We start from the raw sequence: 18,840 nt of genomic DNA, 5'->3' as shown, positions 1-18,840 counted from the left end.
AACAGAGGATGTCCTCAATCATGATTAAAAAGACAATAACTGGAAAAAAAGCTGGAGGAAATATATAAAAATTTCCAGCAGCTATTTAGGGTTTGGGAATTGTGCACATTAGTTAAGATTCTTTGGGCTACAGGCAGCGGAAACCTTGTTTTTTAGTGTAAATAAAACGGGAAATATTTGAGAAGGAATCTCTGAGTTTGGAAGGAAATTGGGAACCCAAAGAGAGCCAGCCCAATTGTGGAATCCCCGCCTATAAATCTGTCAGGTTACACCCAAATATGCTTTCCCTACGTCTCCTCTCAATTTCACTCTACGTGTTTTGTTTCTTTTTCTAGACTTGCTTTCTCTGCTAGTCCAAAACTCCCATCAGAGCCCTTTTGATCTATACCACTGCAATAGTGACCACAAGGACACCTCAAATCTTACTTTAAATCCCTGAGGTACAGAATTGTTTGACTTAACTCAGATTGTGTTCATCCTCTGTCCAGGCAATAATGCTGGAATAGCAGGGAAATGTGGTACAAAGTACTATGGCTACTGGGATGCATAAAGCTGTGGTTAAAAGAAGTCATTGCAGAAAGAGGGTGTGGTAAGCCAATAAACATCTCCCCCACCCCAAAAGTTATATACTATTCTATAAAGCATCTTTTATCCTGCTTTCTGTGTCTATGTATGGCGTGGTGACTAAGAACATGGGATTAAGAGCTAGATTTTCAGGTTTGATTCCTAAATTGTTTAATTATTGGATGTGTAAACTTGGGGCAAAAAGCATAATCCCTTTCATGCCCTCATTTCCTTATTTGTAGATAATAATAGTACCTAATTCATAGGGTTGTTTTAAGGACTAAGATATTCAAGATATGAAAAGCAATTTACAACAGTGTCTGACATTGCCTGTGGGCAATATAGGAAGTCTGACAATTAAGTTCACAAACTCATCCTAGAAAAAGTGCTACATACCTCACTGCTGAATATCACTATAATCACCTTCAAAGTACTCCCCTTGGGAAGCTATGCAAAATGCCAGCACCTAGTCCACCCTTCAAAGCAATTTTGGAACTCTCTTTCTGGAATGACCATCAGAGCTGTCGTCGTATTACCCTTGATGTCCTGAATGTCATCCAAATGTCTTCCTTTCAATATTTCCTTTATCTTCGGGTAAAGAAAGAAGTCACTGGGGGCCAGATCAGGTGAGGAGGGAGGGTGTTCCATTACAATTATTTGTCTATTGGCTAAAAACTCCCTCACAGACAGTGCCATGTGAGCTGGTGCATTGTCGTGATGCAAGAGCCACGAATTGTTGGTGAAAAGTTCAGGTCATCTAACTTTTTCATGCAGTCTTTTCGGCACTTCCAAATAGTAAACTTGGCTAACTGTTTGTCCAGTTGGTACAAATTCATAATGAATAATCCCTCTGATATCAAAAAAGGTTAGCAACATCATTGCAACAAGCTCACGAACTTAATTGTCGACCTGATATGTGCATGCCTGACACTATGCAGAAATAAATGTTTGCCGCCTGTTTATTTTTTTCAACATCTTTTCTAACTCCAAAAAGTCTTTGAAGTAACTTAAAGTGTAGATGTAAGAAAAAACGATGTTTTCAGTATATTCTTTTTCAATTGTCTGTACGTTTATTGGCAAAACAGAAGAAAGGCTGCGAAGCTTTGATTTTCCTCTGGAATTGGGACAGCCCCAGGTCCAAGATGAAGGACAAGGGCCCAAGACCCATTAACCTTGCTCAGAGCCTTGGGTTAAGATATTAATAGTAGAGATTTGGGGGAAAGCTCATTAAAAGGAAGGAAAAATTTCCATGATTTATATATATAATATTATATAATATATAATGTATTATATTTATGTATATAATATTTTTATATATAATATATAATATTTTCCTGAAGGATAGCCTGACTATTTTACTTAAGAGCAAATGTTACCTTAAAAATTTTATAAAATCTCTATCGTATTTAATTCTTGTCTTACTGAATACAGAGTCAAAAAATTTTTTTATAAAATTGTTTTCATTCATTATAAAGTAATGCAGAATTATTGTCTATATTGGAAATTTTAAAAAGTATAAAACTAAATTTACCCATAATTTTACTATCCTAGTGAAGAATTATTAACATCTTTATATATCATATATAATTTCAATCATATTGAGTCTACAATTCTGTTTACTACTTTCTTCTTTTACTATTATATCACAGCAAGTTTCATTACCATTAAGAAATATTTTTAAACCTAACTTTAAGATCTGTATAATATCTATCTTATGATATAAATATGCCATGATTTATTTAACCATTCCTGTAGTTTGAAAATTTAGGGTGCTTCCAACATTTTGCTATTATTAAAAAACAAATGCATGAGGGGTAGTTTTGTACATTAGTTTTGTTAGTTTTGTGGTTATAATTATTTTAGGATAGATTTCTGGAAGTGGAATTGCTGGGTTAAAGGGTAAGAGTAATTCTGAGATTCTTGACACATGCTGCTCAATTTCTTTCTAGAAAAAATGTAATTATTCTTATACTTATAAAAAGCTCATGGGAATCTACATTATAGTGGTTGTCTTTATTAATAATAATTAATAATAGCTGAAATTTGTTGTTCATTTCCACTTGCAAGTCATTGTGCTAGTTATTTATATGTTATGCCATTTAATTCTGAGAATAATCCTAATAAGGTAGGTTGCAGTGGATTCTTTTTTTTTTTTTTGCCTGCCATTAGCATTTGCTCTCCACATTTCTGTTAACACACCTGATTTTTCCCATTGCCTATAGTTATAGTGGGCCTGTCAGTCCAGGTTCCCTAGCCTTCCCTGACCTACTGGTGGTGGGCATGAGTCCCACACTAGTTTGATCAGACCTTTGGAAGCTGAATCTTGACGCTTGAGGTACACGATGGAGAGGATGGAACTGATTCATCCTTATAATAATGTCCTAAAGAAACCAGCCATTGATTTCCACACCCAAATAGATAAGGCTGGCTGCTTCCTCAGCAAGTTTTGGGAAATAACTTTTTCCTTGAATTCTGAGAACTGTCTGACATCTTGAAAATTAATGTTCCTTTCTTGCTTAGGTGAGACACAGCCAGTTAGCACGATGAATCTTGAATTAAAACTTCTAAAACCTTGACTGAGCGTTCCAAGGAGAAAATAATAGTGCAAAACATGGGATTGGGTAATTTTAGATAAATTGGGGGAGAAACAGAGAGCAAGAAAAGTATTTGTAGGTAAAAAACAAAACAAAAAAACAACAGTAGCCTTTTCTGACAGCTACAAGAACAGCTTAAGAAGACAGTGTCAGAGACCCTGTTCTGTTTACTTAAACATTCAAACATTCTGAAATCTTGAGTTCAGGCAACCAGAAGCTTTTGTTTATAGACTGTTTCACGATGCTACGTTTATCAAGACTTTAGCCCAAGGAAAGAAAAAATATATGTAACAAATGTATTTGGTAACTACTTTCACCTCCATGGATCTAAAAAAAATTTTAAACATCTATATTAGCTAATTGAGTAATGACTGCTTTGAATATCTGATTCATGGGTTCTTTCTCTTATACGAATTAACTTGAAAAATTCTTCACATTGTTAATGATTTTTCACATCACTGGAGGTAAAGGCTAAATCTCTAAAGTGGCATGTTGATAATTTAAACACAAAAAGCTAACATAAGGTAGTTACTTTGTGCCAAGCATGATGATAAGTGCTTCATAGGCACTACATGGTGTAATACCATACCTCTGAAAAGTATGCGCTCTCGTCTCCAGTTTACTGCTTAGAAAACATTTTGAGACCAACTGGTCGAAGAAATCGGAGGCAGTGCTAAAATTTGAACCCAGCCTGCGCTTTGCACCACTTAAGCCAATGACCTTCTCCAAGTTATTTTTAAATTCTTGGCCCATTTCCGAGAACTGCGAATGTCATTTCAACTGAACTTCATGGTTACATGTGAAAACTTTTCCTTGCTTTTAAAATATTGTAATGAAACCAAGACGACTTCTGAAATAGTCTATAGGTCTAAAATACTTTTAAGAAAATCTTTGTCAAGCTCTAAGTTTTCCTTTCCTAACTGCCCTTGAAGGGCTGATATTCTCTATCCCTGCTAAAAGAAGGTTTCTCAGGGATCTGGTGACCAAGATACAAGAAAAGGGTTATGGTGGTGGTGAGGGGTTTCGGAGTCATTCATCTGTGGTTTCAAAATCTGGCTCTGCCTCTCTCATTTGTGGATGAACTTGAAGTTAGTCTCTCTGAGATTTGATGTCTTCAAAAGGAGGGTGCCGGTGACATCCACCTGAGGATTACTTGGTGAAAATGTGTAAAGTGCATTTGTAATCTCTTTGATCCCTAAACCCTCTCCCTCTCCCTTTACTTCTAATCTTTTCAGAGTTTCTCCTTGAAGAGCTCAAAGACCAAAGTGCCCCACAAAATGCTTCTGCTGCATGATTCCTCAAAGCTGCTGACCTTATACAAATCCTTGGCCAGAAGCATCCCTGAGTCCCTGAAGGTGAGAGGGCAGCAGGAGGTTGGGGAGGGGACGTGGGGTGTTAAGGACAGGAAGATACCAAGCTCATACTTCTGCTCCTCCTCCCGCCTTTCTGCAAGGGGGTTGGGGCTGCAAAAGAGGGTGAAGGGGGGATGGGAGCACATCTAGAGCTGCTGCTGCTTCTCGGGAGAAGGCAACTGGGCCCGTTCTGCAGGTTTTGCCATTCACTTGGAGAGGCAGTGGAGGGTGGTGGCAAAGGGCATAGGATTTGCAGCCAGACTGAATGGGCATGCATTCTAAACCTGTCACTTGGTAGTTGTATGCCTCTGGGCATGTGACTTTACCTTTCTGTGCCTTGGTCCCTTCATCTGTGAAAGAGGGATGATATTGTCACCTTCCTCTTCAAGTTACTGTCAGCACTAAATTGCATATGGTGTAAGTACTAAGAGCACAGCAAGTGCCCAATTAGTGCACGCTGGCTGTTTGTTATCATGAGGACACCTGTGAGTTCTTTCACCTGCTTGCTGGTGACTTCACTTCCATAGACATGGCCCTGGGGACAGGGCTCACATATCTCATCACTGACTTGGTCCTGGTACCCTCTCCTGGCCTCCGTTTATCTCTTCCTCATGGTATCCAGGTGCCCATCTCTGAGAATGCCAGAGCGACCTTCCCAATCTCTCCTAGTCCCTCTGCTCCTCCTTCAGGTGTATGGCTCTGTTTATCACATCAACCATGGAAACCCCTTCAACTTGGAGGTGCTGGTAGACTCCTGGCCTGAGTATCAGACAGTCATTGTCCGGCCTCAAAAGCAGGTAGGCACACAGACCTGTACAGGTGGACCCATCAGCTCCAAAGGGCCTGAGGAACCAACCCAGTTCAGACTCGCCGTGGCTGCTTGTATAAGGTAAAAGAGACGCTGGGATACCTTAAAGACATTCCTTCAGTACTTGCTACCTGAATGAACTCCATATCCCACCCTTCCCGTCAAAGCGGAGAAGACGAAGACGAAGAAGAAGAAGAAGAAGAAGAAGAAGGAGGAGGAGGAGGAGGAGGAGGAGGAGAGGACTGGCACTGGCAGGTCTGATGGAAATGAAGGGCGGATAGAGGTGGCAGGAGTCAGTGACAGGGGCTGAACGAAAGGCCAGTCTAGAGGGAAAGGTGGGAGTCCAGGACATCAGAACAGCCACTTGGAAACAGAAACCAGGCAGAAGCCCTCTAGTAAAAGCTGCCTCTCAGGAATCAGGAAGGGACTTGTAATGACGATGTGTAAACCAGGTGGAGACACTTCTGTCAGCTAACATCATCCTCAGAACAACCTTATCAAGTGAATATCTCCCATTGAGAGATGAGAAAACTATGCTGAGAGATAATTAGTCATGTGGCTGCAAGAGACCATAAGTTAAAGCCAAATTGTCTTTGGCTTTGGCTAATATGACCTGAATTCAAATTTGAATGACGGCCGATTTTACTAGTTATGTGACCACAGGGAGTTCTCTGCGCCTCAGTTTTATCATCTGTAAAGTGGGGATAATAAGAGTACCTTCCTTGAAAGGATTAAGAAGTATAAATTGTCAGTTATAAAAATAGTCATGAGGATGTAAAGTACACCATGAGGAATATAGTCAATAATATTGTAATAGCTATGTATTGTGTCAGATGGGTACTAAACTTAATCAGGGTGATTACCTGATAAGGTATATAAATGTCTAATCATTTTGTTGTACTGAAATTAATAATGTGTCAACTCTAATTGGAAAATAAATTAATTTAAATTAAAAAAGAGTACCTTCGTCATATAGACTGACAAAGCTTAAATGAGAGGCTGTATATCAAAAACTTAGGATACGGCACATGATTGTAAATATTACAGTTGTTAACGGCTGAGGTCATACAAAGAGTGATTAAACTGAGATGCAAACCTGGATCTATTTTTGCCCTAAAGCTTATGGACGTCCCGATCCCATGGACATCTAGTCAGGGCACTGATGCTTCAAGGCCAATATGCTTTATTGTGGGTATAGAAGCTGAGTCCAGAAATAATGAAGTAATCCAGGTTAGGCCGGTGGTACAGAAAGTAAGGAAGTGAACTCAGGTGAGGAAACCAGGGAACCAGCCTGGGTTAGACGTGCTCCACATCTTCCTTCTTGGCACTTTTCCTAAGGATGTGCATCCTATCCCCTGGCTTCCTGACAATCTGGGTGTGAGGACCAACACCCAGCTTATTAAATCCCATAGCCCAGTTTCTTCAAAGTGTGGTATGCTCAATGTGGTCAAAAGGTGGCATATGGTCAAAGATTTCTTTTTATTTCAATCAATTTCACATTTATGATGTGTACTGGAAAATGTAATTATATTCTCAAACCCACGATGTCACGTATTCATGGCTTTGAGCAAGGCTAGTTGTTTAAAAAGTGAGTTAATAAATAAAAACACTAAATATATTAAAGTGCCATGGTACATCTATATGACAAAAATTGGGAAGATGGTAAGATAATACAATTTATTTTGAATTATATTCACCTCGCTTAATTCTAGAGCATACCATGTTCCTTTCAGTATGAAAAATTGTTTTGTACACCTGAAACTAATAATAATAATAATAATAAAATAAATGAAAAAAAAGCAATCCAATTGTCATGAAATTATGACTGATTTTTTTTAACACCAAATTAGGTTTTATACATTTCTTAAATTTTCCTTCAAAGTATAGGGCACATAGAAAATCACTTGATCCCAAATTGTATTTTGAAGTTGAACTGTCTTCCTTTACTCACCTGACCAAATTCCACATTACTTTGTAGTGTTACAAAAATTCAAATTGACATGCAGAAACTTTACTCAGAGACTATCCAAATAAGTTCCCCACAAACATCAGGGATGTTATTTTTTAAAAAAGTCAAAATTCTATTAACAGCTGAAGTATTTAAGGATGAAATATGCATCGAAGGGTACACTAGGGGATACAACTGAAACAAGATTGGTCATAAATTGATCATCATTGAAGCTGGGTCATGGGTACATGGGGGTTAATTTTATATATGTATAAAACTTTTTCTACTTTTGTGTAACTAACATTTTCCATTAAAAATGTTCAAAACAAAATTTTATTTTATTTATTTTTTTTCTTTAAAGTTTATTGGGATGACAATGGTTAGTAAAGTTACATAGTACAATTCTGTAATACATCATCTGTATATCACATGGCGTGTTCACCACCCAGAGTCAGTTCTCCTTCCATCACTATGTAACCATAAAGCCTGTTAACTTCCTCAAAACTTTGGAGGAGTAGCCAGGAAGAGTAGAACTAACATTGGCCTAGCCGTGTACCTCACTTCATCACTTACTAGTTGACCTTGGAAAGGCACAATCTTTTTACTGAACTTCAGTTTTCCTGTTTGAAAAATAGGGGTTTCACCCTGCATTCGAGTCCAGTGGGATGATCATTTAAACTACAGGTTTTAAGGTCTTACCCAGGTGTAATGAATAAGAATCTTTGGGGGTGGGGATCTGGACAAAGTTTAAACTTTTTCTTTGTTACTTTTTAATCATCTAGAAGATACTACATGCTCATGATACAAGTGGAACAATCCAGTGTTGCTTTAAGACATTAATAACCTTTCATTTCCCCTTTTCTCCTCTTTTTCCACCCTTGAGATAATCAGTGTCCTTGTTCATACTAACAAATACAAGGTACATGTTATCTGCTCTTTCATAACTTTTTCTGAAAGATCTAACTGGCTTTATTAAGCAGCTCATGGATTGAGCAGCATCCCATCTAGCAACTAGAAAGGAACTCCCTTTCCTCATAGCTTTTTAATTTGCCTTTAATACAGCATAGACATCCCTTTGGGTCAATGAATATAGCACTACCTCCTTTCTAATAGCTGTGTAATATTCCATACAGTGAATGCACTGTAACTTAGTCAGCTATTCTATTGCTCTATTCAAATTACTCACAGTTTTCTTCCAATACAAACAGTGCTTCAATAAACATCCTTGTACACATAGGTTTATATCTTGGAATATATCTCAATAGGACTGAAGGTCTATTACCAAAGCAAAGGACACGTATGTTTCAAAGTCCAGTAGTCACTGCCAGATTACCTTCCCAAAAGATTGCCCCAATTTTATTTCTGTTAGCAGTAAATGAAAGAGCTGTTTCCCCACATGCTCACCAGCCCTGGGTGTTATCCCTCTCCTTAATTTATTCCAAACTCATGGATGAAAAATGGCATCTTATTATACATTTAATTTGCATTTCCCTGATTAATGAGATTGAACACATTTTCATATGTTTATCAGTTATTTGGGGTTTACGCCTAATCATCTGTTCATATCCTTTGACCACTTTTATACTGGGTTCTTGCATCATTATTAAAATTCTGCAAGAGTATTTTGAATAGTAGGGAATGAACACTTGAGTTGAATGCTAAAACTTCCCAATTTATAATTATTTTTATTTTATAGAGGGAGCTCTTGTACAATTTTTTTTCAATTACAGTTGACATACAATATTATGTTAGTTTCAAGTGTGCAACATAGTAATTAGACATTTATATAACTATGAAGTGGTCACCCTGTAAGTCTAGTATCATAAATGGAGATTCTGACAGGCAGAAATTTTGAATTTTCATGTAATCAAACATGTTCTCTTTTTCACTATGACGTCTGAGTTTTCTTTTTCTAGTTAAGAAGGTTTTCCTACTCCAGTTATACAAATATTTTCCTATTTTTTCTTATAATAAGTTAATTTTTACTTTTAACATTTCAACCTTCATTTCATCTAGAATATGTTTTTGAATAACATTAAGATTCTTTTATTCTTTGCACATGACTCTCAAACATAGTGAAGGGGATATGCAGCCCTCATGTAAAAATCACAATCGTTTTGCATTTCCTCTATTTGTGCAGTTTGCGGGTGCTTCCTTATTCACGAGTCCCCTCCCTAAACACCCCCAACTAGCCCTAGCTCATGCATTTCTTGTTTCTCTTGCTCCCTCTTTTTTCCTGCTATTCTACCATAATTTAATTTCCCTCTACTTTCTCAATGTTTTGTATCCCCCGGCCCCCGTGCCCCCATTTAAAAAAATACATAGTATGGTGATGAGAGAAAACCCCTGGATGGGAGTTGGCAGGGAGTCGGGGGGGGGGGGGGGCTAAGAAATAAAGGAGGTGAAGTTGAGCCTAGTCTAGTCTGCAGGTCAGTAAGGAAGAAAGACTAGGGGCACTCATATGAATATTACTGTTCTATAACAAAACATACATTTTTAAGGCCTTGAGAAATGTTCTCATTTGACTAAAGATTTGGGTATAGCATTGGGCAAACTTATCAGGGCAATCCTTCATAAATTGTGTAGATGTCTGGCACTGCCCTGTGCACCTCAAGCTGATGTAGAATAACATCAAATGTCAACTATAATTAAATATATATGTGGTCACGGGATGCAGAGTACAGCATAGGGAATAGAGTCAATGGTATAATAACAGCTATATACGATGTCAGAGGGGTAGTAGACTCGGGGGGGGTTATCACTTTGTGAGGGAGTATCAATGTCTAATCATTATGTTGTTTTATACACCTAAAACTAATAATTAAAAAAAATTTTTAAAGATTCTTTTATATCTTTCTTCCATATAGCTAGCTAATTATGCCAGTACTATTTATTAACTAAATAATTCCACTGAAACTTAAATATCTCATATGTCACAGAACACGTTTATATGTTTTTGTATCTATTTGTTTCTAGTCATTTCTTATGATATTTCTGTGGCTTTATGGTAAGTTTTAATATCTGATAAAGAAAATCTCCCTCCACTATTGACTTTTTAAATTTTCTCTTTTTTTCTTATGGATTTATGAGCTGTATGGGCTTAAACTAAGTTTTCTAGTTTCCAACAAACTACCTCAACTACCTATTGCAATTGTAACTGAAACTGGGTTAACTTTTTAAAACAATTGTGGAAGGATTAATATTTTCATAATACTAAATCTTTTCATCTAAAAACATGATATGTGTCTCAGTTTTCTCAGTTCCTGTTTTATACATTTGGTAAACTTTTAGTGTTTCTCTTGGGTAAGCCAAGTGACTTTCCATTAAACTTATCTTTGGGTATTTTGTGCTATTTGTCACTATCATTGTTGGAATGATTTTTCCTTTTCCATTTCTGAGTGTTATTACTTTGCTATTGATTTTTATTTGTGTTTTAAATTTCCAAACATGCCACAAGATTCTTTAAGATCCCACTGCTTTATGTGGTTTTTGTCAAAGTCTCTTGGCTTTTGTAAATACCTAATACTGTAATAGCCAAACATAATTTGTTTCTTCTTTTTTCATATTTGTATTGGTTTTTTGGTCTCTTGCTTTATTGTATGCAGCAGCACCTAAGAAAATACTAATACCAACTAACAACAGTAATATATCCATTCTCATTCTTGATTTTAATGAGATGGCTTTAACAATTCATATTTGGAATTACATTTGATCTGTCTTTACATATTCAAAATATTTTCCTATTATTCCCATTTATTTCATACTTGTTAATTTTTTTTGGCAATTGATATATTCATGTAGTTTTTCACCTTTAGCTACTACACTGAAAGATCTTATGATTCTAAGTCATTCTTGCATTTCTAAAACTACTTGCTCACATCTTCTACTCTTTTGATTTACTACTGGGTATTTTATTCAGAATTTTTGTATCTGTATTCATAAGTGAAAATGTTCAATAAATATCTTTTATGCCTTTCTTTAGCATCTTTTGAATTGGACACTTTCCCATGTTGCTGTGGCCTTATATTGAAATTAGGTGTTAATTTTTGGTTTATGTAGAATTTAAATGTAAATAATCTGATTTGGACAATTTTTAAATGCCAGATTTTTCATTTTCTTTTTAGTCATTTCTATTAGTCTTTGAGGTTTCCTGTTTCTTTGGAGGTCAGTTTTAAAAGTTTATTCGAGAGAAATCATTCATTTCTTTTAACAGTAAATATATTGCTTTGAAGTAGCATATGACCTTCTCTTATAACTCCCTTGTCCCTTATCATCTTCTTTCTCATCTCTAGTACTGTATGCTTTTTGCTTTCCTTTCTCTTATTTTTCCTTAAAAGTCTTACCAGGAGTTTATCCCTTTTGGGGCCATTTAAAAATGAGCTTATGGCTTTGTATAGCCTTTGTACTAAATCATATTCTCCATTTCGTTATTTTAAGCTTTAATTTTTATTAACTGTTCTCTTTGTTTTAGTTTGGTTCATTTTGATATTTTTATAATTCCTTGGATATTTACATTTTCTATTTCCAGTCATTCTTTTAAAATCAGGCCTCTTAAAATATCTATTGTCCTGAACACATTAAGGTTTTGTTTGGGACCACATTCAGGAACCTGCATTTATACAAGCACCCTCAAATTCTTGAAAGATTCTTTTAAATTAGTTACACTATTGTATGCTTCATTCTTTAACAATATAATTTCCAACCTAATACGCTCACTGCCGAACTTCTAATACTTACAGTACCTTGCCCATGCCTCTGACACTGAGATTCTCGATAAATGAAAGCTAAAGAAAAAGTTCAAGGGAACGATCTGACCTTTCACCGTTCCATACAGGAGATGATTGATGACAAGAATCTCTACATAAACAGATACTGTATATTCTCCAAAGAGCCTCAAAAATTACAGGATGTCCTTAAACATTGTGGGGTCATCAACTGGAAACAAATGTTCCAAATCGAAGGTAACATGTCAGAGGTAATGGGCGACAGCAGCGGTTCTCAAAGTGGGCCCCCAACCAACAGCATCCCCTGGCAACTTGTTAGAAATGCAAATGCTCAGGTTTACTGAATCAGAAACCCTGGGGACTGGGAGGGGACAGCAACCTGTGGTATAACAAATGCCCCACAAAAGCAAAGAACTCTGAATCACTGCCACTGTTGCTTTCTTACCTTTCTTCCCAGGTTTCCAAGAAAGTCTGGGTGAGGGAATAAAAACAGTTGCCTTTCCCAAATCTGTGAGAGTGGAGTATCTAAACTTGATCCTCTACGTAACGGCAGATATTATGAAACTCAAGGCCGCCAATGAGAGCAAGCCTGGAAGCTGGCTTGAGGCAGACCACCCAGACCATGCGCTGAAGAGGTACAAAACACATTTGCTCACCGATCCTGTGGATTTTCTTTAATATTGTCAGCTCTTAGACGTTTTTCTAACTTCCATCAATCAGTTTTGGAGTGAGGAGAGGACTAATGTGTTCACTGGGATAAATAAAGGTGGTCAATTGTCAAAGCCAACAACCTTGCATAAGTGAGGATTTAATCAAGGAGATGAGTGCTTGAGAGCTCTAGACTGGGGTGGTATCCCGAAATTACAGGAGCGGGGATGAAAGTTTTGTTCGTCTCATGTTGTTTCCACAGTGAGGATCTGAACTTGAAGTTTTCCCGGCTGAACGTGTCTCATTGTGGGCTGGTGAATGACTGCTGGAGTCTAGGGCAGAATGAGAGGAGCCTGCGTTACATCCAGCGCTGCATCCAGACCCTGCCATCTTACTGTGTGCTGGGCCCGGAGGGGACCCCAGTCACATGGAGCGCCATGGACCCCACTAGTGAAATAGTGATGGGCTACACCCTGGAGAGGTACCGAAACAAGGGCATCATGAGACAGATGATGATGCGTTACATGACATACCTGCGTCAAGAAAATATTCCCTTCTACCTCTCGGTGCTGGCCGACAATGAAAACTCCCACAGAGTAGTGAAGCGGTCTGGTTTCTCTGTGGCCTCATGTGCATGGCACCAATGGACCTGCTACCCACAGGAATGAGTCCCCTGTGACCTGTGAAGCTGCTTAGCCATCTTGGGAAAGTCCTCTCAGTATTGAAGCGGAAGTCACAAAATAGCTTTCTTTCATTCACAAATGTTTCTTAGGCGTTTATGATGTGCCAGGAACTCCTGAACATGCAGATATGATTTTAAAAGATGCTGCCACAATCCTGAGGATTTTACAATCTGGCGGGGGGGTTAGGGGTGGTGGTGGCGGCAATTCAGTCTTTCAAGATGTATGATAAGGGCTGTGGGGAAGGCAGGCGTTACCGGTAAGCTCTTCCTTCTGGGAGTCAGAACTCTTTATGAAGCTGGATTGATAGAATCTATTATCTGGAAGACAAGCGAGGAACTTGAATAAAATTGTCAATAGAACATACTTAGTCTATATGTGTGGTTTATTGTAAATACACCTGCTATTTGTGGGTTTAGGAGGCACAAATACACTGAAGAATGGAAGTCAGTCTCATAGTTTGTGACCAGCAAGGTATAAAAGGTGAAATCCCAAACAAATGGCTCACCCACTCACACAGTCAGCTTCCGACACTGCCATGCAGAAAATAGATCTGGAAAAGTGATCTTGATGGACCCAGGGCCTCTGTCACAGAGGTGGTGTTTGCTGCAGTGCCCTTTTTATACCCTTTGCTAACCATGCAGGAAGCGTGGTCCTGGGTAAGATGTTTCCTGTGAGTCTGGTTGTTTGTTCAGCCCTTTGTGTGTGCCCCAGCTGTCTCAGGGGTAAGATCTGGTATCAGGAGGGTTCCTAGAAGAAGTGACAACTCAGGTGAGGGTTTAAGAGTCAGTAAGAATGTACCAGACCCAAAAAATGTGGTGGGAAATTCCAGATGAAAGAGAGAACACGTGGCAGGAACGATTATAAGCAGTTTATAATCGAAAACTTATATTACCAATTCAGAATCCCTGATCTAAAAAAAAAAAATACATCAGAAAGAGTACAGACATAGCAATGGCCCCTTTTGGCCCTTCCCTGAAACCCTGCCTCTGGAACTTAGGCTGTTGTGGTCATTGCAGCTGTTGCATAAAACAAAAATATCTTAATAAAATTGGCTTTGGGTGATTAACCAATGCTTGCTCCTATCTCTTCATAAAAAAGTAAACCTCCACAGAATTTAATGTTTATATTTGACATGATTTTAAAAGATGCAATTCCAGAAATTAAAGAATTGTGTAAGTTAGTGAGCTTTTTTAAAAAACTCCAGTTCATCTAAGAAGACTGTGGTGGTGGGTTGTCACTCACACCTTAGTAAAAATCAGTCCAATCAGATTGTTAAACTCCTAAGATCTAGCTGATGTTATACGGACCAAATGAAAGCATGGTCTGAAAAAGAAAGGAAAGATGTCATTTTGAATTTTGAAGCGTAGAGAAGTCTTAGATAAAAAATAAAATCTGGAGCTTGGGTTTATATGCAAATAGTTATATCCTGGCACTCAAAATGCAGGAGCAAATACAGAAGTGATAAAAGAGGAAGCAAATAAAATTTGCCTATTTAAAAATGGTGCCTCAGGCAGGTCCGATATTCAGAAGAGACATGCATCCAGGGTTTGGGGCTCAGGCTACCTTAGCACAAATTACCTGGCAGCTTCCCTTACCTGACTCTACATGGTTCCATTATGACAGTGATTCTCAAACTTGATCATGTACCTGGATTAAAGAAACAACAAGAAAGCATGGAAAATAGGAAGAAGGTCTTTTAAATGTCACAAAAATAAGTACCCAAATATTATAATCACAATAAAAGTGAATGGATTCATTTTCCTATTAAAATACCAGTCTCTCGTACACTGAGTTAAAAACAAAACCCAAGAAGCATGTATAAGTTTGCTAGGGCTGCCATAACAAAATACCATAGACTGGGTGGTTTAAACAGCAGAACTTTATTTCTCACAGTTCTGGAGGTGGTGAAGTCCAAGATCAAGATGCCAGCAGGGCAGGTTTCTTTCTGAGACCTCTTCTCTTGGCTTGTAGGTGGCCACCATCTCTCTATGTCCTCACATGGTGGACAGAGCAAGAGCTCTGATCTCTCTTCCCTTGCATAAAAGGACACCAATGACATCATGGAGACCCCATCTAAACCTAATCACCTCCCACAGGGCCCACCTCCAAACACCACCACATCGGGCAGTAGAGCTTCAACATGAAAATTTGGGAGGGACACAAGCCCTCAAGTCCACAATAAGGCTCATCTGAAACAAACAACATGGGAGGATTAAAAAGATGGGAAAAGATGCACTAGACAAATGTGAAAACGGCAAAGAAGGGAATAACATCAATATGTGACAAAACAGACTTTAAGGTGAACATCTGATAAATACAGAAGCCTCCCACAAGGCAGTGTGCCTGCTCAGGAACTTCATTTTTTCAGCATACATTCTGCTTTAATGCAAGCCAGCTTTGTTCAGCCTGGTAGAACTACCACTCACTTGCATTCTTTCCCCAGATCCTCCTACCGGTGCATATACTGTATGTCCACTCCTTCTAATCATTAAGCCATGAGGACATTAGGATCTCATCCGTGTCAGACTCACTGAAGAGTAAAGCTTCAGGTCTATCAGCCATGACCATGACACAATCACCAAACCTCAAACTAGAATAAAGTTTTAGTCAAAGATAACACCTTCGCCTCAGTTATGTTTCAGCTCCAGACTCATGAAAGCAGAGCGGCCCCATGAACCGCAACCCCTGGCAACCGGACGGAACAATGCCATGACTGACACCAGGACCTGAAGCCATGATCAATTAGAGCCCATGACCCCAACTCCCATAGTAACCATGACTAGTGATTTTTCCCTTATATAACCTAGCTACTAGAGGCCATCGGGGAGCCAGGCCTTTGAGCCCTAGCTCACCCGTGTCTCCAGGCTTGGCGCCAACTCCTTAAATAAACCTTTACTTTCTTTGCTGCAAATTCCTGCTCGTGTGTGTCCTTTTTGGCCTGGACGCACACAAGCAGGCAGACCTTTGAGTCCATGGTAACAGTAGGTCATGAATCTTCCTAACACAAAGCACCCACAAAACATATAGACATACAAAGAGAGATCAGTAAATCCAATCATAATGGGAGAATTCAGGATACTTTCCTCACAAAGCAACAGGTCAAGTAGATTAAAAAAAAAACAAAACCATTTAGACTTACACAATGCCATTGTAACTTGATATTTTGATGGTTTTTGGTTATCTACTTATTTTGTGTTTGAGAACGCCTGTTGATCTGTATGTCTGTCTCTCACAGCTGACCTACAGGGGCTGTGGGGGAGGGGAGGGATGTGCTGCCGCAAGTGGGCACTTGTTTCTAGGTCTAGAGGCTCCCGGTCCCTATCTGTGGTCATTGGCTATCTACTGGGCAGGCTCTGCATTCTAGCCCCAGGGCTGACACTCGCCACTTTAACCTGTGGATGAATGCCACAGCTGCCACGTGGCTTAGGACAACTGCGGTTATGAGGATGGAAGAAAGAGGGCTGACTAGGTGGGCCGTAGTGAGAGCATCTCCTAGGACACCGCCCACCCACTTCTTACTTCTGTCATCCCCAAACGTGAAGGATTTTTTTGGTTCCTATCTCCACAGCAGTCTGTTCCCTCAAGTGTTGCCTCCAGGGTTATCCTTCTGCTCACAATTGCTGATCCAATGACAGTAGTTTGTTTGTTTGTTTTCGCTTGACTGTTGCAAATTTATTTTGTTCTTGTTCCTTTTTATTTTTTTCTATTACTTCATATCATTATTGTTGTGAAGAAGTCAGGTATGTTTGGGTCGCCACCTTGACCCCACCACCCCGCATGTTGTATCAGCCCCCTCAGATTTGCCTCAAACAGTTACCTGTGCAGTCAGATGACCTTGGGCCAATCCTGCTTTACCACGGACACTAACTCCCCTGAAATTTACCCAAGTCTCAGGCTTTACATATGAATCTCCCCTTGACACAGAAAACAGTCTTTTCTTTTTCCCCTGACTGAAGGCCTCAGTTATGGACCCAGGCAGATCCCAATGGACCGTCTCCAAAGGTAAACTTGCTGTGCCTTTTTAGGGCACAGGGAAGAAAGAGGCGGTCAAGAGGAACCATTTCCTCTTTCCTGACTCTGAATGATTCCTATTGCCACACGGAAAATTTAGGGACGGTTGAATGGAAGTTCTTGGCAGCCGAGAACTTGCCTTGTCACCATGGGAAGAGTGGCCTGTGTGCCCAGGAGTGATAATAAAAATGTTTAAAAACCAGTGAAGGTGCCAACCTTTCAGAGCACTTTGTCTTCCCAGGGGAGATCGTGGCACCTCTTTATCAGCCTTTAGTCTGCCCACCGGCCCCCATCCCAACACACACACACACACACACACACACACACACACACACACACACACACACACAGTGCTATCTTCTTTGGCCCCTGATCTCACCTAAACTTAGCCCAAATTTTTATCTCCCTGTGTCCCAAACTCATGTGTTGTAGGGCTTTTGTGAATCCCTTTCTGAGCATGCTCAGTGACCTCCTAAAAATTATTCATGAGAAAGGGTAACACTTTTATTTTAGGCTAGATCAGCCAATCTTGTTATGTATGAACACCAAACTGCTTAGTGGTGAAAATATATTGAGAAGAAGTTATACTTGGATAGTATGGTATGTGCCCTTGTATGGGCACCAACACCTGAGGTCCCGATGAATGAGTGATGTTCATTCAGCGACTATACAGGGTGACTATGCATCACGCTCGTATAGTCAGAGATCGTCTCTGCAAAGGTAGAGTGTCTAGAGAATGTGGTGAAAATTAATTGATTTTCTGTGTGTATGCTTTTTTTTTCCTTTGGAAAAGTAGGCCGTGTGTCTGTTCAAACGATAATGTGTTTTTTACAAGGGGGTAGTGCCTCAACTAAGGAATCTTATGAATTCGTTTATCTAGCATATTCCCTTATTAACTTTTTATTCAGTCAGTAGTGTTTTTCTCAGTCCTCATAGCTGAACTCAAATTTCTCTACTATTATATGAAATAAAGTACCAGTATTCTCCCTCTGCTTCCCCTCTGCACCCCAATAAGACTACATCTTCTCAGAAGATTCATCCCCCTGCTTTCTCCCTCCTCATATCCAGAAGCGTGAGTGTGATGAGTGAGACAAAATGCCTCTAGTTCTTTAACCTGGCCCCTCTGAGCCCAAACTCGGGATATTTCAATTCCAATATCATAGAATTCCCCTTGCAGCGAGTCACTTCTATTTAAAGAATCCTTCTTTTAATCTTTAATTACACATTCTCAAAGAGTCTATCATGGTCCATTTAGATTTAACTATGTACATAACTTGCCAGATTTTTTCCCTCTCATTTTCAACTGATCCTTCAGCTCCCATTCATTTGACGTTTGGTTAGCATTCTCCAGTATTTTCTACATGTGAGTATGTTACTGATACAATTTCTGAAGTCTTCCAAACCCACAAATATCTTTCTGAGCATGCTCACTGACCTCCTAAAAATTATTCATGAGAAAGGGTAACACTTTTATTTTAGGCCAGATCAGCCAATCTTGTTATGTATGA

At 39.0% G+C, this 18,840-nt stretch overlaps 1 protein-coding gene across 1 annotated transcript in view; it reads left to right on the top strand.

Moving 5' to 3' along the window:
• The window catches only part of LOC109390040 (glycine N-acyltransferase-like protein 1), a 35,185-nt gene extending 21,505 nt beyond the window's left edge, over positions 1–13,680 (top strand). The window contains exons 2-6 of the mRNA XM_019656050.1: positions 4,394–4,513; positions 5,200–5,307; positions 12,101–12,227; positions 12,448–12,625; positions 12,901–13,680. Coding sequence (XP_019511595.1) covers positions 4,436–4,513; positions 5,200–5,307; positions 12,101–12,227; positions 12,448–12,625; positions 12,901–13,306 — 897 coding nt within the window. The 5' untranslated portion in view covers positions 4,394–4,435 and the 3' untranslated portion in view covers positions 13,307–13,680. The remainder of the gene's footprint in view (positions 1–4,393; positions 4,514–5,199; positions 5,308–12,100; positions 12,228–12,447; positions 12,626–12,900) is intronic.
• Positions 13,681–18,840: the final 5,160 nt, after the last annotated feature.

The sequence above is a fragment of the Hipposideros armiger genome, unplaced genomic scaffold, assembly GCF_001890085.2.
Source record: "Hipposideros armiger isolate ML-2016 unplaced genomic scaffold, ASM189008v1 scaffold_253, whole genome shotgun sequence".
Taxonomy (NCBI): Eukaryota; Metazoa; Chordata; class Mammalia; order Chiroptera; family Hipposideridae; genus Hipposideros; species Hipposideros armiger.
Note: the sequence above shows the minus strand (reverse complement) of the source record. Positions and strands in the feature narration are given on the sequence as shown.